The sequence below is a fragment of the Cibotium barometz genome, chromosome 1 (assembly GCF_041138505.1).
Source record: "Cibotium barometz isolate CiBa-2024 chromosome 1, ASM4113850v1, whole genome shotgun sequence".
Taxonomy (NCBI): Eukaryota; Viridiplantae; Streptophyta; class Polypodiopsida; order Cyatheales; family Cibotiaceae; genus Cibotium; species Cibotium barometz.
Window position 1 is genome coordinate 57,287,787 of NC_141046.1, and position 24,222 is coordinate 57,312,008.

Consider the following 24,222-nt stretch of genomic DNA (forward strand, 5'->3'; position numbering starts at 1 on the left):
TATATAAGCAAACGCTTCAGTCATCAGTTAGTCATTCAGGTATTCAGCAAAGTACATAGTTTGTAGCATCCAGTCAACTCCAGGCTAAGGAAGGAAGCTTCTCTTCACATTCAGCCAGCATATGTGCAGTCCTACAGCTATCTGGACTTGCATCATTGGCCAAGGAGAGTCTTCAGCGGAGCCTCGGACTAGGTGGATACTAAGCCGACGTACGGTCTTCCTTGTCCTTGCGTTGGGCATTCATTTCACTTGTACTCAGCATTGTACATCATTTCTCCAAAGAATGATGTACTCAGCATTGTACATCATTTCTCCAAAGAATAATATAAGCAAATACTCCCTGCTTGTGCAGGGGGGGTCCTTTAGTGGGTATTGGGACCCAATACTATGTCGTCTTCTACGTTCTCATCCTCTTCTCTCTCTCTCTCTCTCTACTATCTTAAGTTGATGCTAAAGTTTCTCACCACATAAAGGTATAAAGAAGGCCATGTTGAGCGTTATCATGATCAAGCTCAGTGCATGTAGCAAAGTACATCCCAATGGTTGAGTTTGCCTATAATAGTGCTAAGTGGCTATTGGTTACAATGCATTTATGCTAATGTATAGATACCAATCTAATGCACCTCAATGTGCTTAGTGCGAGCATGAAACACTGGGTTCCTCACAACTGCTAATGCACTCTGTCTGTCCAGTGAAAATTATAGTGCTAGACGACTGTCCAACACCTAAATCAGCCATAAGCCGTCTGAGCCACACACACTCAACTGTAGCTGTAAAAGCCGCCCTGTACTCAGCTCATAGCAGCTAGAAGTGGCCATTGTAGGCTACTTCTTGTTGAGGCATGATATACATGAAAAGGCGAAAGCAAAACCCACTAGTGGACACTCGTGTGTCATAACATCCAGCCCAATCTGAATCACTAAAAGCATGCAATTGTGACTCACCCCCCTTTGGATAAAAAACTCCAAATTATTGAGTGCCCTGTAAATAGTGGAAAACCCGCTTAACAGCCTGCCAATGCTTTGTACCAACTATGAGACTGCATATACTATATATCTGGCCTCGCGTTTCACACATAAAGAAGGGATCCAACAGCCTGATACAAACTAGCATCAAAAGATTCTCCTGCATCTTGAAGACTAAGTCGAGTACCTGTCTCCATAGGTGTAGCCACAGGTTTACAGTCGTCAAGATTAAACCTCTTCAATGGCTTCTGTATATATTTAGACTGTAGCATAACAATGCCATCCTTGCACTGCATAAACTAAATCCCCAAATAGTAATACAAGGGCCCCAAATCTGACATCTCAAATGGTGACTTCAACTTAGCCTTAAAGGCTGAAATCTGATCTATATCGAGTCCCGTGAGCAGCATGTCATCAACGTATAGGATGATGACCAAAAATGTGTCCTTACTTCTCTTCACATAGAGGGTACTCTCTGTTGGACTGCTGCAAAAATCATTTGCAACCAAGTATGCATGAATCTTCTTATACCATACTCTAGGAGCTTGCTTAAGGCCATAAAGAGCCTTTTCAACTTTAGACTCTTCTCCTTTCACAACAAAACCAAGAGGTTGGGATACATACACCTCCTCATGTAAATCACCATTCAAAAATGCAGTCTTAATGTCCAACTGATGTACATTCCACCCATGATGTGCTGCCAAAGCAATGTGACACCTAATGATAATCATACGAGATGTGGGTGCAAAGGTCTCATCATAATCAATGCCCTTTTGCTGGGCATATCCCTTTGCAACAAGTCTAGCCTTGTAGCAATCAATGCTACCATTTTCTTTGCGTTTTAACTTGTAAACCCACTTAGTACCAATGGCCTTCTTGCCATAAGGTAGATCTGTCAAATACTAGGTGTCATTCTTGAGTATAGAGTTATACTCATCCTGCATAGCATGCATCCAACAATGATCATCATCATGTGTTTCCTTAAAGAAAACAAGTTCCTCTGCATTACATAAAGTAGAGATGAGAATATGATCCACATGAGAATAATCCGCATGATGAGAACCTGCGCGAGTTTTGCTACGTAAAGGAGCTACCAACTTGCTATCCCTCAATATTTGCACAAGCCATTTTGGCATATGCCTAGATTCTTATATGGTTGCTCTCTCCTCATCCACTACATCCTCAATAATTGCCTCATCAAAAGGCTGATTTGCACCTGCAAAGGCTGATTTTCAGCACTTGGTTGAGCATTCAATTGCTCTACATATGGGTGCCCTCCATTAAACAAAGGTAGGAGCGAATCAAACATGTCCTGTGAGTATACATTCTGCTGTTTTTTCCATGAAAGCATGGGCTAAATTGAGTTTTTGACAAAACCACATCTCTACTTAACCAAAATCCGCTTTGAGGCTAGATGGTTGAGTCTATATTCCTTGCTTTTTGAAATGTATTCCACAAATGTGCATTTAACTGCGTTGTCATCAAGCGTCACTTCTATCCTGAACTGTATATCTGTCATCCATAAATTTAACCACCATCAAGCTTGACAAGGCTAAGGTTGAAACCGGCAGCAAGTTCTTCTTGATTTCTGGTACATATAAAACTTTAGAAAGAGTAAATGCGTCCCCATTTGCAACAGTGATGAGCACAACAATTTTTTTTGCTCATCTATGCTCTATATATGATTTTTGCGAGCTCCACCTCTTCATCCTTATCACTTACTTCAATCTTGTATCTACGCTTCGCATTCATCCTCAGCACACACAAATCGCCATAACGCGAGATAAGATTTTGAATGTTTTTTGAATTTCCTTTTCACGTTATAGTGTGTCCGTTCATTTTATGCATTCCGACACATTTATGATTCCTTTTATACATTTGTGATACACTTGTCATACACTTGTGATACATTTGTGATACTTTTAATACATTTGTAATATATCCTTAAGTGCCGATCACAACAGCGCAAAGTGACTAGTGTGAAGTTCTCGCATTGTTTTTATCTTATATTACCAATTACATTTTTATTTCTTGCATTTGCCTTAATTTTTTTGAACTCCTTTGCATGAGAAATGGTGGTTAGGATTGCATGGTGGTAATTTCTGACATCTCCATGTCAAAAATCAGTGCTACATGACAAGTCACTATAACGCGAGATAAGGCCTTACAATTTTTTTGAATGTAGGGGATCAACATTGTGTCTGATGTCCCCAATTCGCAGTGTATAGTGATTTGGTGTTACTTTCTTGTTTTTGATATTTTCTAAGAGGACTTGTAATATAAATTCTCATTTTAATTTTTAGATGGCGCATACCGCAAGGTGCTCATCGAACGATGATCCTAAAGTAGGGAAAAAAGCTTCAAAAGTTAAGAAGGTTGGTCCTAGGAAGAGTATGTCCGCACTCTCGGCAATGCGGAAATGGAGGTATGAGCATCATAGATCCGTCCGCTGTGAGCTGAGAAGGGTGAAAAGACATATGAAAAGCGCCATCCCGAATGTTCTTTTTCAACCCCTCGTAAGATCCATTTGTGACACATTCAATATCAATATGCGTTGGCAGGCTTCTGCCAAAGGTTGCTTGCAAGAGACTACGGAGGACTTTCTTATCAAGTTCTTTTAGAATAGTTATGTACTCGCTGCCCATGTGCACAGAGACACAATGATGCCCAGGAATATTAACTCCCTTCGGCTTGTTGGAATTTGATATGACAAGACTCTCGAGCTTGTGCTTCTTTTTGACACAAAGATGAAAGACATTCTTGAAATCCCTCCTTTGAGGGGAAAAGTTAAGGTCACAGATGTGACAGATGTCACTCATTCTCATGACACACGACTCAATTCATAAGCTAGAGGTAACAAAATCAAGGATCATGAGCTAGAAGAGAGGCGGAGGAGGGATGTTGCTATTGAAGATGTCTATCAGGTGATTCATCATAATAATGTTGAATCACTACGTATCTTGGGCCCCTCCTTTTATGTCAGACTTTCAATACGAAACAATCCGCAATTATTTTCTTTTGACATAGAGGAGATTCGGATTCTATCGGATCTGCACAGGGAGGTCAACGATAAAGTTTTGTTGGCTTCTCTAAGGTTTACTAAACCCTTGTCATCATCTTGATTCTAAAGTATTTTGCTTGCTTAAAGTGACTGATATAATGTTATTTTGCTATGCAACCTGGTTTTATTAAATCTTCCATCACAAGTTCAAGAGAAAGTTTATATTGTTGATTCGCTCCTTTTGGATGTTTTGACTTTGCAACAACAGACTTCGCTCATGGATATATGCATGTGGTTTAGCTACATTAATTTTAACGTAGCTTAGCTCCTCCTTACGCCATATCATCAACAATAAGTGATGTGCAATCTTTGTATAGCGATATTGATTTACTTTGTATATTTTATGTCTTTTTCCCTTCCCTTACTTCTCATATTTTATGTCTTTGTATACTTTTTGTAGTTTGCACTCGTGTTTAATCGCTTACGATATGGAATCGAACCAGGGTTAGTTGGCCAATTCAGTCGAAGGCTATCATGGCACCGTTAAACAGTAAGTCTACACAATTGTTATATATATATATATATGAGAGAGAGAGAGAGAGAGAGAGAGAGAGAGAGAGAGAGAGAGAGAGAGAGAGAGAGAGAGAGAGAGAGAGAAGCTTTCAGTATTTATAACTATGAAGTTATGTGCAGATCAATTAGAAAGTTTATAAGCAGTCTTGAGGCCATCACCTAGGACCCCGAGCTGTTAGACGAAACATTATTCATGAAATGCAAATTCCCTAAGCAATGTGATGGCCATAATTGTGGGTGGAGAGTGTGGTACAACGCAATGTTGTCATTATACTCTATTTTTGTATTGTCCTCAGGAACGGTAAGCACACACCCTTTTTTGGAAATGATATCTTAGTTTCCTTCCTTCTTCATTTCTTCTTCTTGGAGATAATGATACGTATCTGATTCTTCTTCATTCGTGTAGAATCCATCATTGTCATGCTACACGAATTTGGATTTATGCTTGTTCAAGGCCCAAACGATTGAGAACTTTATAAACAATATTCAGGATCGGCCTTCTCATGTCCCAGTTGCGTTCGTCTCGCCTCCACCATGGCCACATCCACAGCCATCAAAGAATCGGTAACCACCACTGACTAATAGGGTAGTAATCAATCTTTTGGATGTTGAAGGATCTAAAGAGCAAACTGTGCAAACCAAAGAAACACAACAAATGGAAGAAACACAACAACAAATGGAAGAAACACAACAAATGGAAGAAACACAACAAAACCAATCTTCTTCTCCCCGACAAATGCAAGCTTTTGCTTCCCAAGGATAGTAAGATTTCCATCCCACTTCCCAAGCCAAATAGCATACTCCTAATTTTTTGAACAAAGTTGTGATCTAATGTCAAAATGTAAAATATTTGACAATGTAAAAACGTATTGATTTTGCTTGTATTACTCTTAGAAATACAAAATGGTTTCATGATTGACGCAAATAATGCATTGATCCTTTGTAACTATTTGCCATCAAGAAAACAAGAGGCTCTTTTTGAATGTCTCCAAGATGTTTGTCACATATGTATCTCCATGTTGTAATGATTCTTATGACATAGTCAACTGTACCAAGAAAACTTGCTTCCTAGTAATGTCTTTACATGAAACACTCCTTTCTTTTTTCCTTGGTACCTATTTCCAAAAATTATAGTTGTATGTAAATAATAATGAATATGGGTAATTGTTGAAATCAGAACTTTTTGATGGTCGTTGTATTCGAACACATAATCGTCAGGAACTTGTCGGTGTTTCTCGTTTACCAAGTCTGTTCTCACTTGACGCAAGGAGACGTTTGACCTAATATTGAGTATTATCAAGAACTCGTGTTCAAACCATACCTCTAATAAGATCAATGGATTTTCAATATCATCCTCCAAGTCCTGATCAATTGCTACAAGATTTCCATTGACATAATGCCATCTCATATAATAAAAGGTTAAAATAAAATTCTGATAGCCAATCATAAATTTACAGACAATAGGCTTCTGTTGGATTTCGCAAGTAACCCCATTTAATTCTTTCACATCCTAGTGTTGATCTAAGAAAATTTAAGCATTTCTCTGATTTACAAATAAACATTGACAATGTTTTTCTTACCTCCTCGTTATAAAAAAACTCAACAAAAACATGCAATGGCATAAAGAACAGTTTTCACCTGGCAATTTGCTACATTTGGTCTCATACATATTTGTAGGTCTTGGTATATCTTTAATATAAAGCACTCACTTGTTTCTGTAGTGGGTATTGGCCATTTTGGACTTTTAAACGAAGGCAGTGGTAATACTTTCAAAGATCCATAACTTATAACACTATGATGTGCCGTGTAAAATTTGTCATAAAAGAAAACTCCCCTCTTTGCCAAAGACCTGCTTGAGCTTTCTTTGTATAGCTGCTCACCAATAGAAGCATGAAATGCATCAAAGATTTCCACTATACTGTCTACATGCTGCGAGTCTACCACATTTGAAGGATAAATATTTATACAGAGTAATACAAGATAAGTGTAAGTATAAAAATGAAACACATTATATAAACATAATGTAAAACCCTTCAAAAAAAAATCGCTTATAGTTTGCTCTATGGAGTGGGATGCCATTAGGTAAACATTGCGAATGTAGTTCTGAGTGCATGTAGGCATGCTGTATAAGGACTTCCTTAATGCTCCTACCTGTGTCAGATAGCTCAAAATCTTTAACTCTGCCTTTGTAAGTATCAAACAATGAACACATTCGTTGCATTTTTTCTCTTCCTCATCTGCAACATAACCCAACTACTAATATAGATGGTGATAGAAATCCACCTTTGATTATCCATATCAAAGCTATCGTAATAGCTCTAACAAAGGAGCATAGGGCACCTAGGACGTGGTTGCCATTGAAGCAAACACAGACAAAAGAAGAGATAACCTTCAAAACGCAAGAAGATGAAAGAAAGAGATAATTTAGGCTAAGTTACATTTTTGTGAAAAAAAGAGGGATTTTTTTTAGAACCTTTTTTTTTAAAATAAGCTCACATCACGTATGTTGGCTCATAGCTCATACTTTTTATAGTCTTATACATAGTCTTATGCCTAGTTAGGCTCATGTTTAGTGACTCACACCTTTTTCATATGATATAGGCTCACACAAGTTTGGTAAGCTAGACTCAAGTCTTGCATGATAGGCTCACGTCTTTTAGACTCATGTTTGTTAGCTCATGTTAATCGGCTCATGCCTATTATCTCACATCTTCTAGGCTCATGTTTTGTGGGCTCATGTATTTTTAATAAAATAGGCTCACAATTGAAATAGACCTACTTAAACATATTTGCAAGTAGTACATGGGGTTGTGGATTCATGTGATAAGATAAGCAATTATTGGATAATAATGGTATTTAATTCTCCAATATTTGTAAAGGATAAGATTTTTCCTTGGAATTTACTTATTGATCTAGATTGTATGGGCTACAAGCCTTTTAAGGTAGCTAATTATTGATCTAGATTGTATGGGCTACAAGCCTTTTAAGGTAGCTAATTATTGATCTAGATTGTATGGTAGAATTATCTACAAGCCTTTTAAGGTAGCTAATTAGCTGGTATAATATAAAATAGTTTTAATTAGCTAGTAATATAAGATTACCTAGACTCATGACTCATGTCTCCAGACTTGCGTATGCTAGACTCATGTTTTTTTGTCATGAGACTATGGACTCATGGCTCCCAATCGGAGAGATGGTTTGGCCTGGTTTTTGGAGTTATTTTTTTACTTTTTTTTTTTGCACTTGATAGAGGTAATTAAGGTTTCTTACTAGTGTTTGTACATGTGATTGAGTGTTTTAAAATTGTTTTTGTTGATTTTAGATGCTTCTAATCTAATGATTCCAATAATGCATAAAAATTTATGAAATGCATGAACAAAAATCAAGTTTCTATACACCCAATGGAGCTTGTAGGTGATTAAGGTTTCTTAATAGTATTTATGCATGTGATTGAGTGTTTTTTAATTGTTTTTGTTGATTTTAGAGCTTCTAAGCTAATGATTCAATGATTCCAATAATGCATGAAAAAATATAAAATACGTGAACAAAATTCAAGTTTCTCACTCTAATAAACACCCAATGGAGCTTGTAGCTTATTTTTCAAGTGGACTACACTCTTAATCATAAATGCTAAGCCATTTCTTGATTCAATGCAAGAAAATCAAAGTCTTGTGGACTTCAAAAACATGCAAAAATCACTATGGTTATGTCCTTCAAGGTATGAAACTAGAATGACTTAATGCAAACAATCCTCAAAACAAAATAAAACACAACAAATCTAACACATCCAAAGCTCCAAACCATATATTATGACCTCGTAATCAACACCGAGAAATATTGGGTGATCCTAATAGCTCGGAAGGGACAAAAAACAGAGCTAAGCCTCGGCACCAAACATGTTGGACTTCCTAATGTGTTCTTACCTTAGAGTCGCAAACGCAACTTCCCGATGTGGGTGTGCTAGTCTGTTTATCGCATTCACACTTCATTATCACATTGGAATGCTTCCTTTACTAAAGGGATAAAGGTAGAGATTCCTTTTATATCTAGATGGAAGGAAAGAGGAGATAGCCTTCACGATGGTTCTCTTGCAAGAGGTGGTAGGTAAGCTATCTTTGACTAGCAACAAATGCCTGATCTCCCACATGCATTCACTTTTGTCGAGATTGCTCTTCTTGTTGCAAGAGTACTATAACCAACTCATCAAAAGTAAAGGCATTGGAATTACCCTTTATTATGAGCCGATGTGTAGATTTAAAACCCTGGTATGAATCCGATAGAGCTGTAAGAACAATATATACAAAAGAACTTCTTAGATAGACCTCGTCAATACATGCTAAATGTTCTCTCAGATATTTAATCCTTGTGAGGAACTCATCCATTGAATCTTCCTCATTCATACACTCAATCACCAACTGTTTGCATAAGTAAACTACTCATGCCTTATTACGTACTTGGTAAAAAAACGCAATAAGCACATTTCAAGCATGTTTCGTAGTTTTACAATAGCGAATATGAAGAATAATGCTCCTTTTCACTAAAAGTGCCACTAATGCATGTGCCTATGGAACCATGCCATCCCACTTGCCTTGTTTTGCTATGGGAGGTGCAAAAATGGATGTCACGATTTCATAAAAACTTGTATTACCATCCGCAGTACCTATACTATATTGTTCTGCAACAACGAGACAAGGTGTGCCTCAAAGCCAATAACAACATTCCAAATCCCTTTGGCAACCAATACATGGCACAATTTTCTTGCTAAGAGAACTTATCAAAACCCTAACAACAAGGTGAAGTCATCCTCACTCACCCTTTGACCATGAGAAGGTGCCATAACCTATAACAACATTGCTCATCATCTGACCACAAAAAGGTGCCGATTACATGCATCTAGACACACATGTAAAGGGGTCAACCTCCAACCACTACTAAATTGAAAAACTGAACGAGATGAAATATGTGCTCATCATGGCTATGTATGGAATCACATTCTTTTCCAACACAATTTGATAATAATTGACGACCTTCGTAAAAATCTCATTGAGAAGTGTTCTCGTAAAGCATGCCACATCTCCCACTACCACAAGTGATGCAGCTTCACATATTTACCCTGTAGGAGCCATTAGTATCATATGTAAAATGGTGCTCACCCATATCTCAGCCATAACAAGAGATGCAAGGGGTGTAACAATGCTGCAAGAATTATATTGCAAACATCCGGTGCTATTACTTGCAGTTCTATGACATACATTCATGTAACATTGCATGCAAGCCAAGCCCATATAGATAGATGAAATGCAGACATTATATGAGGGTACATGCTATGAAGAATATCACACTTCATTAACTTTCTCTTTAGGGAAAACAGCATACACATCTTTCAATTCCACATTCATTTGAATGATACCAACAAGCTCATGCATGAACGAGCAAAACAATAGAGGTGCCACTATTCCCATATTACTTAATCATAATGAAATAAGAAAATCCGAGTGCTCACGATTGGTGTTTTATGTGCAACAAACATTCTCAGAATATGTGCAAAGTGTTTGTGAGGCATGGCATACAAAAGTCACTAAATAATGTGTACATTAATGTGCTACTGAATGCCAGAAGAGCATACACTATAAAGAACACTGTGACACTATACAGAGGATTAATATATGGTAGTTACACAAGAAAGTCCCATTCAGTTCACTACATAAGGTCTATAACCAAATGTGCTGAGACAATTCTGAATGTTCCTTGGTGGCAATTTCAACAAGAAGGCATGCATTACCTCCTGGGCTATAGCCCAGTGGTAGTACCCATGCCTTCCAAAAAGAAGATACTGGGTTCCAATCTACCTTAATGGCAAGCAAAATGTTAAAAAGGGAACTTGTAGCCAAACATACACATCCTTATCTAACAGTTACAAATTTGATTTACAACAAGACCTTTCTGGTTTTCAAACGATCCCAATTCAGAGCGGCAAATAATTACCCAGTTCTTTCAGAGGCATGCTGAATGCACTGTCCGCATCCAAAATACATACTACATGTAGACAGTGTAGTGCTGTGGCCGCCCTGGCATAGAACATAATGAATGTGCGCACACGAGCGCGCGCGCACACCCACACACACTAAGTGGATAGCACTGGTAACAGCTTGTACAACTGAACCAAAGATTTATTCTCTCAAAAAAAGCTACTGAGCTGATGGAAGCATCTGCAATGGTTTAAATTCAATGGTGGACAAATGCTTGAAAGAGAGGGAAGCTCAGAAGGACAGAGATCAGGGGTAGAGTAGGTAGATACTTCTGCCCAAAAAATCAATCTGCAGAATTGTACACATGAGCGGCAGCCCCAAGACCTTGTGCTGCCATTATTTTGTAGAACAGCCACTACAGTGAAGCCCAACTGGGTGGTAGTGTGTAACTAACTTCCATACAGTTGTGGAGCCACCAAACAGAGAACGGTGTAAACTATATCACTTGAATACTTGATCCAACTAGTCCCACTCAATCAGTAGAGGCTCAGTTACAGGCACAGCCGGTTTCAGATTGTGGCTGCTTGAGCTGGTACCAAAAGTCTCCCATGTAGTTGTTACTACTGTGTTGCTGACAGCATTGGGTGTCTCATTTTGTACTTTCACGGCATCACTTCGCACTTTTGCGATATCGTTCCGTGCCTTAATGGCATCATTTTGTGCTTTCCGGGTATCATTCCGTGCTTTCAATGCATCTAGGGTCTCCACATACTTTTGCACCCTTCTAATCTGCAAAATAACTTCCTCCTGTTAGTTACACAGATACAATTCCAGAACACATTCCACATTGAATTGAGATAAGTGCACAAATGCATAGCTTCCTAACAGCTTAATGACAAGCATAATGATACATTATACAAATAAAATGTGCAGGTCAGCCAACTTCCATTAGATTACTACGTTAAAATACTAAGGCTGGATACACGTTGTTGGGGGGTGGGTGTCGGGGATGTCACGACCGCCCATCCAATCCCCCGCCCATCCCACCTGCAGGGATTTATGAGTATCCAACCTAAGTTGTCTTGATAGATGATGAAATCAGTAACTACAAGCCCTCCTTCGGAAGTAATTTGACTTTAAATGATATTTGCAGTAGGTGATGGCAAGAGTTCCTGGATCCAATCACGTCCAGGTTTCCATGGACAACCAAGTATCACCGATTATCCAGTCCATCCAATTGTAGCTGCTCATCAAAATAAAGGCCCCAACAGCTGCCAGTTGTTGCATAGCTTGGGCAGTCAGTCAGTGTGCACTGTGAAGAGACATCCATGCCTGGACACTGCACCAAAAAGCTGGCATTGGGTGTCCAGCCATTGTGAAGCCAAACAAACAGGTGGGCCTTTGCTGGCATTCAAAGAAGCTCTGCAATCTGGGCATCAAGTTGAAGGTCTCAGCACTTGAATCTTATTTTTAACTAGTTTCAATGGCAACAAGCCCCCCTCGCCCCCCCCCAAACATATACAACAGGGGTTGCCCATGCAAGTCTGAGCTGCTTAGGACATGACACAGGGTCCCAGTCAGCAAACATACCGAAGTGTGTAGAACGTACCTGATACTTCGACAAACATAATCAGCACCAAAAGTTCTTTTGTCTTGCATTGAAATCTCATTTAAACCTAAGGTAGAACCTTATGAGTGGCCATGCAAGAGGCCACATAAGTAATAGCGCACACAAAATACTCCGGCCCAGTCTCTCTCTCTCTCTCTCTCTCCCCCCTCCCCCCAAAAAAAAAACAAAACAAAACAAAACAAAACACATGGTAAAGCAAGGAATCTCACCTACCCATACCTCATGGAAGGGGGAGCTCCCCCATCGAATCCCCACCCATCCCATGGGCAGGGACCCTCTGTAAAGATACTACATACAGCACATTCAAAGGAATTTCAACACAAATTCATAAACTCCAAAGGAAATGTAATACAAACCAGAATCCTTTTCTGTACTTTGGCATCTCCATCAACCTTGCTTGCATCCAGTTTGAGCAACTGGCACATTAGCAAATCACTTGGACCCGTGAATTCACTATCCGACAGCTTCGTTCCACTCACAACTGCTGCTTCAATGGTGGCAATCTACAAAATCGTAAAAACGTTGCTCATATGTACATGGTAAAATTTATGTGTTTCACATTTCATTTTCCCCCACACACTTGCTCTTTTGCACTGAAGTGGCATGTGCATGTTGACGATATGTGCCCATATTTCTTGCCCCATATATACATACAGTTATAATGGCATGCACATGTTATAGGAGTTCACATCCATGATACACGTGTGCAAAAATCTTTTTGCCCCATATATACATACACAGTTTAGCATTATAATGGCATGCACATGCTATAGAATTTCACATCCATGATCCACGTGCACAAATCTTTAGCTGCCATGTATATATTTGCCACTTTGCACTATGTGGCATGCAACAAGTGCTAATGGTATGTGCACGTATCTTTGTGCCCTCGTGCATGGATTTTGATTTCTTGCACTGTTAGTGCTCACACATGTTTCAATATCACTGCATAAATTAGAAAGGAACCTTTGATGATCAAAGCCACAACAACTAACCTGCCCTGAAAGTTTATCTACTAGTTGCTGCACATCAGCAACTGCTTTACATGCTTTGGCAGCAGCCTCGTTTTTCCTCAACTCGATAAGCCTCTTCTCCCAGCTGGCCGTGTCTTCAACCAATACAATCTTAGACTTATCTTTCACACCAGCCTCGTGTAGATAATCACCATTGTTCTTTTCCTTTCCTTTATAAAGGAGGCGCTGCTGTTTTGGCTGCAATCCAGTATCCTGAACCAAAGCCTTCTTCAGGTCGCCTGTAGAGCGCAACCATGATCACACTGTATTATTAAAGAAATGTCGCCTCACCAATATATACAAGGACAATAAATTAAATTAATATTATGGATTGTCTCTACACGGTGTCATTAACCTATACCCTAATAATACTCATTTAGTTACTGTTAAAACCCCAGCATTAGACTAACCTCATCATGTGAGCAAAAATTAGTTATGCCTTTTGGGGACACAACAAAAAAACAAAAACTGCAGCTTTAACATCTGAGAGTCTACCATCATCTAAAGGTGAACATATCCTTGTACTTGAACTTGAACCTAAGATTTTACACTGCTCTGTGCTGTTGGGAGATTTTATGTAGATTGTTTACAAAAGCATTTCAATGTGGTCCAAATGCCTGTTCTGATAATTTTGAACAAGTACATTTAGCTTGAAAAAGACATTGCTGCTGCCCAGGAGAGGAGGACCAATCCAAATCTAAACGGAAGGGACTAGCCCACTCTTTTGGTATCTACTCTAAAATACCCCCCATCTAGATACATAGCACATGTGTACTAGCCTTCCTTACAAGCCTTGGGCTATTACCTTGAAGCCAGGGCTTACCAACCCACCCCTTACTCTTGAATCTACATAAACAACTCTAACAACTCTGAAGGAAGGCTCTAACACCTTTGTAATCCCTTATCTGTCTTTAACGGAACCATAAGTACAGAATGCAGTATGAAAGGAAAACCTATCTTTGCCTGCCAAAACACATCCAAGCCCTTCAGCACCAGAATTTGCCGACAAAATGTAAAATCCTCAATGACTGCGTTGCCGCATTGAGTGGAAGATCACCAAAAAAAAAACTGTATTTCCACATTTGCTCCAACCAGTTGAGGTGAAATTAGTTCATAATTATGAAGCTGAATTTAAAAAAAGAAGGGCATCCCATCACTTCTCTGGTAAAGAATCCCAATCCAAATCAAAATCTATCCCCAATTCACCATCACAGGGTTTACTCCACAACATCTAAACTTGGATTTATGTATCCTTGAGCAACCATCTCGTCAACACTAAAATAATCCCAAAGCTATTGCCCAAGTAAATAAATAGGAAAGCAATGGGTGGTTACCACGCAAAAATGGGTTGAGAGGCCGGTCCTATGCTACATGATACAAGAGTCTACAGTAAAAATTATACAGAGTGTAAGCCCCATCTTATAGAGGAACTGAAAATGCAAAAGCTGTACACATCAAAACTTAAACAGAGTGGAGAAAAACAGCCAAATCTCATGTCCCTGGAAGGGCAAAGTAAAACCTCATGTTCTTCGAATGAAAAAAAAAACACAGGTTTCTGGCATTGCCATATAGGGAACATGAGAGACCTCATGGAAGCTGAGGAACATACCAAAGGTAGAGTGTGCTGTGACTGAAACATGGTGAGATGAGCGCCCATAGGAGATCTTCACTCTGATCAATGGCCCTGCCTGTGCAGGATCTGCATCTGGGTCCCTCTTCTGAACCAGCATTCCTCCTGGCCTAAGCTCCCACTCTGCAGCAGAGCCACCGGCATTTTCAGCATTTCCTCCCTTCACAAAACCCCCTTTACTCATCCTTGCACACCTTCTTCGCCTTGCCCAAACGGCCACAATTCAGCTCAACATCACAAATACACAGCAGATTCAAGGACCCATTGCGATAAAAATGGCCCTAATCAGACCCAAATGATGACCCAAATGACGATCAAGAGTGCAAAATGTGACTTGATCGTGAATTTGAGGACCAAAGACTAATAAAGAGGGCCCAAAAAGGAATAAAGCTTTAGGAATGAGAAGACGTGTATGCAAGACAGGCCTGATGAGAAAGAGAGAGACTACCGGTTAGAGAGAGAGAGACGGGAGGAGCAAGAGTATTCCTCTCTTTCGGACTCCATCCCCTCAATTCAATCCAATTGTATTCTCTGGCTTAGAATACGTCCAAAGATTTTTTTCACCGGCTGCGACGTCGTACCGGCTAATGGCCCCCGCCACCTGTCGGTGACCCCGCCAAAGCATCTTGCCTTTCTGACCGGCTGCATTGGCGCCGTCGATCTAGATCTGGCTCTCGCATCTACCGTCCGATTTTTGTGAAGACATCCCACCTACAAATTTCAAGGCCGTATTTATCCCTGTAATTATTTTTGACCAACTTAACCAACCTGACCTTGACAGTTAAACTAACCTTTTGTGGGATGGTTTCTCTTACTTATGGTGCACCCCTCATGTCTATAAAAAGGTCCATTCACTCTCTCTCATGCATGTCCATACCAACTCCCTCTATGACAACTCTTGCGTCGATGTCAAGTTCACTGCACACCACCCTGACAAATGCAAACACAATCACCCTCACCAGCTCTCTCTCTCTCTCTCTCTCCCCATGTCCATACCAACTCCCTCTAGGCCTTGCAAGGTAGCACCACATGCACAAACCTTGCAATTCCTAGTCAATGTCATGTGCACTACACCTAGTTTGATCCATACCAACACTCTCTAGGCCTTGAAAGTAGCACTACATGCACAAATCTTGCAATTCCTAGTCAATGTCATGTGCACTCCACCCACCTTGATCCATACCAACTCTCTCTAGGCCTTGCAAGGTAGCACTACATGAACAAATCTTGCAATTCCTAGTTAATGCCAAGTGCACTACACCTAGCTTGAAAGGAAAGGAAAGGAGAGAGAGAGAGAGAGAGAGAGAGAGAGAGAGAGAGAGAGAGAGAGAGATGTGGTGTTTGTGTTTGCAATTGTCATGGAAAAGGGATGATGCTTACTAAAGTTGCTCAAGCTTCTTCAATTGCATACACATGAAAAGCATGACATGGGCTCCTACGTAAAGGGGGAAGAGCCAAACTTGGACTAGAACCTTTACAATTGGCCATTGTAAGCATGTTTGAAATATGCATGAGAAAATCTTGCATTAAAGTTAGTGCTACCTTCTTAACATTTACGTAGACATCCACTTTTTAAGCTACTACAATCTAAAGCTAGTTGTCTAATATAAGCAAGAAAAACAATGGAAGTTATCGGCCACTCCTACAAATGTTTAAGAAGTAGTTAATATCTAGATATCCACTTTTTTTAAGCTACTACACTCTAAAGCTACTTGTCTAATATAAGCAAGAAAAACAATAGAAGTTTTTGACCACTTCTATAAATATTTAAGAAGTTGTTGATATCTAGATTATGAAAATCATTCATCAATCATCCTCAAACTCCATGCATTGTCAAGAAAATAACCACTAATGTATTCAAGTATCTATTGCACCAGTTTAAAATTGGTATTTAACATAGGATTTATGTAAAACTAAGCGACAATCTCAAAGATTGTAGCAAGTGCAAATCACTATAAAATAAATGTAGGTGAAAAAATATAACTTAAGGTTGTTTTACCTTACAATGAAATCCAAATAGCAACATCAATATTCATTTGGTAGTTGAGACAAGTCCATCACAATGGACATGAATAGGTTGTTTCATTGTTTCCAATACATAACTCGTAATAAAAGAACATGAACAGTTGTATTCACACTTTATTTGACACCTTGCATAAGCTCTATATTTTATTCATCACATGCTTTTTACTTATGCATTTCCTTCACAAATTATAGTGATATTCTTGTTGAGTTTGATTATGATTTTGTGTTTGGTGTTACACAATACTATCTTCTTGTTGCATATTAAAGAAATGGCCACTAAAATAAAGGCTCTTCAAATCTCTTCATTACACATCAACATCTTAACAATTCTACCAATAATGTGTTTAGTGCTAGAATTTAGCCAACATCTTAACAATTCTAGAATAGTGTGTTTCTAGGCTATGATAAAGTCATTATTGTAAAAAGATTTTGTGAAAAACTACATGATTTGGGTTGTTCTTAGAATGCAAAGAAAAAGTATGGTACATCTTCATACTTTAGAAATGATATAAATGCAAGCTTTAAGCTGGTACTAAAGAGAGCTTCAAAATTTACTTCCATAAGGTTTGTAAGCATGGAGAGTGTATCTTGACAAAGCACACTTGTGTGTACAACAAAACTAACGAAACACTCCTTTCTTTTTTCTCTTGAGGTGTTCTTCAACCTCGACAAATGGAGACATATGACACTAATAAAGATATCTAATCAAAGCTTAGATTGAGGATCACTACAAGGAGACGTCTTGGAGACTGTGCCATCTTATGGACCTAAAGTTTGTGGATTTATGTCCATGACCCAAGAAGATCATAGAGAGCTTAGAGGATACGCTAATAATGTAGTTAACCATGGCTCGTAACACTATAAGGAAAAACATGATGCCTTATTAAGATTACGAGTTATGGGCTTCATTTAGAGAAGGTCATACTATGTGACGTGTTGCAAACCCACTTTTTTATATAAATGTGAATGCATCAAAATGACTGTTTTTACCACTTTGGTTCACATTGCCTTGCCTTTTGTAATATTGCACTCATATACATAAAGTGGCCTTACCTTGTGCTTAATAGATAAATATGGAGAAGTGACTCCATGGGTACACCTTTTTGGGAGCTATATTAGTTATCAAGGGCTATTTCATGTCTTGGCCAAGCAAATGTGAACACAAGCTCCTTGTGTATAACTTAATTTTGACATTAAGAAATACACAAATCATTACTCATTATGTGTTATGCACCTATAGTAACAATGCATGGACGACAAAGGAGAAGAGCTCTAGATCACCACTCAACCATAGAGAGAATGGGGATAAGGTCCCCCACTATCGGGTATATATGGTGGCTTGCTTGCCCACACATACCTGGCCGCCCATGGTACTACGCCTGAGCGCCCTCTCTCTTGAGCCCCGGCTTGCTCCCCCGCCACGCTCTGGTGGACAGCCTCGACGCTGGTTAAGCTCCCTGTAGCCACTATGCACTACATAATATTACTTTACCCTCCTTAAGAAGAGTTTTCATCCATGAAAACGAACTCCGAAAAGTTCTTGGTTAGCTTACTCAAGCGCTCCCATGAGGACACATCATCCTCATGATCTTTCCACTTAACAAATGTCTCTCGGTACACAGTGTGCCTTGTGTTCCGATCTCTAAATCCAAGAATCCTCTCGGGCTCATGTGGAATAGATGGTGGTTCTACCAACTCCACCAAAACACTATGTTCTTCTTATAGTCAACGGTTTTTCATAGTCTACTGATATGAAAAACAGGATGAACTCAAGAGACTATGTTCTTCTTATAATCAACGGTTTTTCATAGTCTACTGATATGAAAAATAGGATGAACTCAAGAGCTCTCCCGGTAACTCAAGTTTGCATGCTAATCCACCAACCTTCTTAAGGATTTTAAAGGGACCTCAGTATCTAGGCAAGAGTTTTTCACACTTTCTCATCTTTAAAGTCTTTGACTTTGCAGGGACTTTCAAATATATGAAGTCACCTTCTTCAAAGCTACTTCTCTATGACCCTTGTCTGCATACGTCTACGCACGATCGTGTGCACTACGTATGCTATCTTTTACTACCTGCTCTACAGCATATCTTGCATATCTTCAAGAAACTCCAGACTACAACTTCTCCTTCTCTAGCCCTATGGCTATAGGAGATCTCGGCTCGAAGCCATACATCAACACGAATGGGCTAGCCGCAAAATGTTTCAAACTATTATAAGAAAGCTTCAAATGCGGAAGGTACAGGAGTTTGACCTTACACTGTTACCAGAGAGGTGAATTTAACGTAGTATAGCGAATGCACTAAACTGCAGATCGATGGTGAATTAGTTGAGTTTCACTACCTTCAAGAGTGAACTCTTGGAGTCACTACGTGGTTTATGTGAGCATGATTCATCTTTTCTAGAGGTATGACGTGTTGTATGTAGCTACACTTATAGACAGCAGGCTGCCACCTCCCTCGTCTCAGAAAGGAGTACTAGTTCGGAGAGATTAGTAGAGGTTTTTTATAGGAAGAGGAGCGAGTGCTAGTCCGGAGTGACTAGATTAGTCTCTTAGGTTATGTATTGAGACAGAGAGCTTAGGGGTGGACCCTTCACAACCATTTCACACTAGTGAACTTGGGGGTGATAAACTTCATCAGGGGGAGAAAGTATAGACACTATTCCATTTGATGATGAGTACCTACTCTACAAAGGTAGAGTTTGCGTACTAAGCTAGTGATGATTTTTGGGCGCAAATTATTATGGAAAGTCACAATAGTCCAAAAGCTGATCGTCCCGAGATACACAAGAATGATGAACTAGTCAAAAGATAATTTTATTGGCCTAGTTTGTTTAAAGACATCTAGGACTTCGTGCTGAAATGCAAGAAGTGTTAGGCTAATAAACACGAGCACCTCAAGGTTGGAGGTTTGCTGTATTCATTGGATATTTGCAAAAGGAAATGGGAAAGTATTTCCATGGATTTCATCACCAGTTTACCTAGAACGAATCCAGGGAATGATTTGGTTTGGGTAGTGGTTGATCGATTGACCAAGATGGTCAAGTATATACCTACTAAAAAAATGATGAAAACTCCTGAGTTAGCTAGGTTGTTCATTGGACATCTCTACAAGCTATATGGCCTTCCCACAGATATAGTCTCTGATAAAGATAAGAAGTTCCCACCCACATTGAGCTTTTCTACACTTTAACTCACTCTGACTTGAAAACCATTTGAGACTTTCATGATCTGTTCGGACCTCAAATGTAGCACCATACAAATAATGTCACCACTTTTTTAGAGCATAAATAATAGCAAGTAACTGTCTCGCTTGTAAGCCAAGTAGTTATGTTGGGCATGATCAAGCTTCTTGCTTTCAAATGCAACAGGGCATCCCCTTTGCAATAAAACCACCCCAATGGCCTCCCCACTAGTGTCTGTCTCCAAAACAAATGGCTGATCAAAATAGCAAGTAATTGTCTCGCTTGTAAGGCAAGTAGTTATGCTGGGCATGATTAAGCTTCTTGCTTTCAAATGCAACAGGGCATCCCCTTTGCAATAAAACCACCCCAATGGCCTCCCCACTAGTGTCTGTCTCTCCAAAACAAATGGCTGATTGGGGTCCACAATGCTCAATACTAATGTCGTCGCTCGCGATGGCCACCTTCAGCTTCTCAAAACTTCTTCGTTTCATGATCCCCCTAACGAATAGTTTTATCCTTTGTCCTCAACTCATCAGTTAAGGGGACTATGATCTTCACGTAGTCCTTTACATACTATCGGTATAACCCTAACATACCTAGAAAAATCTGTAGTTCCTCCATATTTCTAGGTTCATGCCATCTGATAATGGCATCCGCCTTGTTAGGATCCATCCACATACCATCCCGTTGAGACAATATGGTCTAAATAGTGGATCTCCTTAGCAAAATTTTCGCACTTGGATTCCTTCCCAAATAGCTTATTTTCCTTAAGGAGTTTGAACACTAAGCAAGTGTTCTTCTTTCAACTTACTATATATAAGTATGTCATCAAGGAAAACTACTACAAATTTTTCCAAATATGGACGTAAAACCATGTACATCAGTGTATGTCGTTGGAGCATTCCTCAAGCTGAACGGCATGACTAGGAACTCATAGTGTCCAAAAATGAGCCCTAAATGCAATCTTGGGAATACCTTATTTACTTATCTTAACTTGGTGATACCCCGATCTAAGATCAATCTTAGAAAAGTATTTTGCACCATTAAGTTGGTCAAACAACTCATTAATGCATGGCATTGGGTATTTGTTCTTAATCATAATTTAATTAAGAGCATGACATCTGCATAGACCCATCTTTCTTTTTTACCAAAATAATGGGTGATGTCCATGGTGAAGAACTTGAGTGTATAAACGCTTTCTTCATATACTCGGCTAGCTATCGTTCCACTTCCTTTACTTCGGAGTGGCTTAACATGTAAGCATGTTGCTTATAGGTTTTAACCCTGGAAGTACATCAATGCCATGGTCAAGCTTCCTAGACGGTGGAACCTCATCGAGAAACACATCCGTAAACTCTTGCAATAAATCCCTCAAAGCAGCTATGTACTTTTGTTTTATTATCTTAGTTTTAGCCTTGGTATTATGTTTTGTTCACAAGAAGACAAAACATGTTTTGAAAAACACTGGTCTCGACCAAGGCCATTTAAGTTATCACACAACTTAAATTAGTTTCAACCATGGAAACTTTATCGATCAACATTTATTTCATCTACAAAAATAAATTGATGTAAGAGAGTACAAATATATACTTGCTGTATATATATCGTTGACGTCAATGGCATGACACAACTCTAGGGATGAAATCATGGGTGCAGCTAGAACCTCCCGCTCACCTTGTAGCCTCACCACTCTCCCCTCATACATAAACTCTAGGCTATTGTCTTGGTAGCTATGACTCAGGGTAGGACCGAGGTTATACAACCATTCCCTGCATAGAAAAATATCGGCTCTAGCGCGCCAAGTACATGACCTGGAAATCCAAACTAGCCTCATAGCCTTGAATAGCTAAAGGTACCCCCAAGACCATTGTGTCCCAAAGAGTTTTATCGTCGTGACCATTAGCCAATGATATAGTATACTTGGCCACTCTTGGTCATTGGTAATTGCAACTTCTTAACTAATACGTAGTTAAGGAAGTTGTGAGTGGCTCCATCATCAATCATGATGGTGACTCTACGGCCACCTAACCTGCCATACAAGCAGACCAAATCATGTGGTCCCACTGCTGCCACATCGCCTGGGTAACGTAGCAAGCATGGGTACTATCCATGTGTCCTACAGTCACCTCTTTGAACTCTATGAAACTAAGAGGTAATTGCTGGCCATTATGTAGCTGCCAAGAGGATTTACTATCCTTCTTGACTTTGCTGAACTACCTCCAGCTCCCAGCTTTGGACATGCTACCTTGCTATGTCTAGCCTCGAAACAGTGAAAGCATAGATTTTCTTTTCTAGCTTTCTTATGTTGTTCCTTCTTAGTGGATTTAGATTGGTTTTTCTCTAAAAAACGGTGCGGTTTCTTTGCCCAGTGCCCACCTACCCTCTCTGTTGCTCACTCTGGCCCCCTTGCCCCCCTGTCGCCCTAAAAAAGTTTCCTCTTAAAGTTGGAGCCCACTTTACCCTCAGTTGTCTTGCTAAGATTGGATTTAGAGCGACGTTAAATGCCATCATAAATCTACCATATTTTATGGCTTCACTGAAATATGTCGGGGCTGCCTAGGCTCTATAAAAGCCTCAATAGTCTGGGTGTAAGCCTCTCATGAATCCATGTAAAGTCTGGAGCTCATCGATTCCCTTTAATTTCAACACAATCTCACGGTAGTTGGAGATGTACTATGCGAGGGAGATGCCTTGCATCGAGCATTTATTCCAATCATGCTAGGACCTCTACAACTCATTCATAGGTAAAAACTCTTTCCGAAACATCATTTCAAACTCTGCCCAGGTACTCGGAAGTCTGGCACTCTCAGCCAAACTCATCCACTTTGTACACCTTGCCTCAACGTGACAAGCTAGCCTCTACGAGCCTCACATTCTCTGGCACCCGCCTCAGGATGTGGATATCTGACCACTTCTGCGAAAGATGTTTACTGAGTCTTTGTTGCGTTCTTTCTCCTCTCCCCAAAGCTCAGCGGCTTGAGGTCCTTGAGGACATTAGCATAATTTTTTCACAGGCACTCTGGCATGTGATCCTACTCAAAGCATTATGTCCTTGGTAGGAGGAAAATGCTCCTCCTTTGTGCAAATCTCGATGCAACAACACTCCTTATAGGAGTAGGACGACTAGTGTCCAAATAGGCATGAATACTCCTAAGCAAGGTCAAAATCTTGATCTGATTTCTCTCCAATGCACTGGTCCTTGCAAACAACTTGGTTATGGGCCCCCTCAAGGTATCCATCTTGGCCTCAACTCCACATCTACTATGGGTCGAGTATCATCTCCATAGGCATCCTTATCAAGAAGATCGTCCTCGGAGTAATTCTTATAAGTGTTCGTTAGCCTGCAAGGGTTGCTCCTCCACTAACTCCATGTTTTCCATCATTGTGGACGGACCTACGTGGTCATCTACAGACATGGAAACATCAAGAGCTACGTCAATGGGAACATCCTCAATCCCTTTTTACGAGCCTGAAGGAGATAACGTCATCTCAATTTGGCGAGCGGTTTGCTTGGCGAATATAGTCAAGCTCGGTCTAGGACATGTTGAACATGGAGGACAACATATGAGAAAACCCCCCTAATCCATCTAACGGTGGCGAACTACCCCCACTAGCCATGCATCGGATTTTGTAAGTCTTATTTTTTATCTTTATTTTACATATAAATAACAAAATACGATAAATAAATAAATCACAGGGAGAAATTGGAACTAGCTAATCTTAAGGTCCACCTTCACAGCTAGTGTGGAGCTAGATGGAGTTTGATTGCTCATATTTACAACCTCAAACAAGAGGATGGTGGGTCTATTAGAGACTACATTGCTTGGACCAAGTATCTCCACATAAGATGCAATGTTCTAAGTATCTCCACAAAGATGTAATGTTTAAGAGAAGAGTCACTCAAGAGCAAGAGGCTCCATGGCCATCTCTATAGATCCTAACACTATTCATTCGATACTACTAAGAAGACAACTTATAAGATAAGGATATGATGAAAGTCACCCATCCTAACAATAAGGATATGTAAGTCACCCACCCTAACAATAAGGATATGATGTAAGTCACCCACCCTAACCAAGCGTTTGTAGAGACTTCATCTAATGCATCCACATCAAAAGGGATGTAAGTCACCCACCTTAACTAGGCATATGCAGATACTTCATTTAACTCATCCACATCAAAAGGGATGTAACACAAGAACAAGATTTCCCTAGTTAAGCACATGAGCG

General features: G+C 39.7%; 2 protein-coding genes and 1 long non-coding RNA gene across 3 annotated transcripts in view; 2 read left to right on the forward strand and 1 right to left on the reverse strand.

The window, feature by feature from the left end:
- DOT2 (SART-1 family) overlaps positions 1-4,441 on the forward strand; it is a 41,891-nt gene extending 37,450 nt beyond the window's left edge. Inside the window, exon 3 of the mRNA XM_086804079.1 lies at positions 4,427-4,441. The gene's annotated coding sequence lies outside the window, so the exon portion shown is untranslated. The remainder of the gene's footprint in view (positions 1-4,426) is intronic.
- Positions 4,442-10,124: 5,683 nt separating this feature from the next.
- LOC147642223 (uncharacterized) lies at positions 10,125-10,947 on the forward strand. The gene is made up of 2 exons (XR_015266813.1): positions 10,125-10,310; positions 10,370-10,947. It is a non-coding gene; the product is annotated as an uncharacterized LOC147642223 (long non-coding RNA).
- LOC147642224 (BAG family molecular chaperone regulator 1-like) lies at positions 10,421-15,296 on the reverse strand. Its single transcript, XM_086804100.1, has 4 exons — positions 14,761-15,296; positions 13,134-13,390; positions 12,495-12,641; positions 10,421-11,297 (listed from the first exon to the last, which is right to left on the reverse strand). The coding sequence occupies exons 1-4, from the start codon at positions 14,963-14,965 to the stop codon at positions 11,031-11,033; spliced, it is 876 nt and encodes a 291-aa protein (XP_086660226.1). The 5' UTR covers positions 14,966-15,296; the 3' UTR covers positions 10,421-11,030.
- Between the last annotated feature and the right edge of the window lie 8,926 nt (positions 15,297-24,222).

Coding starts and splice junctions, on each gene's coding strand:
- LOC147642224 (XM_086804100.1), bottom strand. CDS start 14,965: ATGAGTAAAGGGGGTTTTGTGAAGGGAGGAAATGCTGAAAATGCCGGT. Junction 12,642..13,133: donor TAGATAAACTTTCAGGGCAG/GTTAGTTGTTGT, acceptor ACGATTTTGTAG/ATTGCCACCATTGAAGCAGC. Junction 11,298..12,494: donor AAGTACAGAAAAGGATTCTG/GTTTGTATTACA, acceptor GTTATTTTGCAG/ATTAGAAGGGTGCAAAAGTA.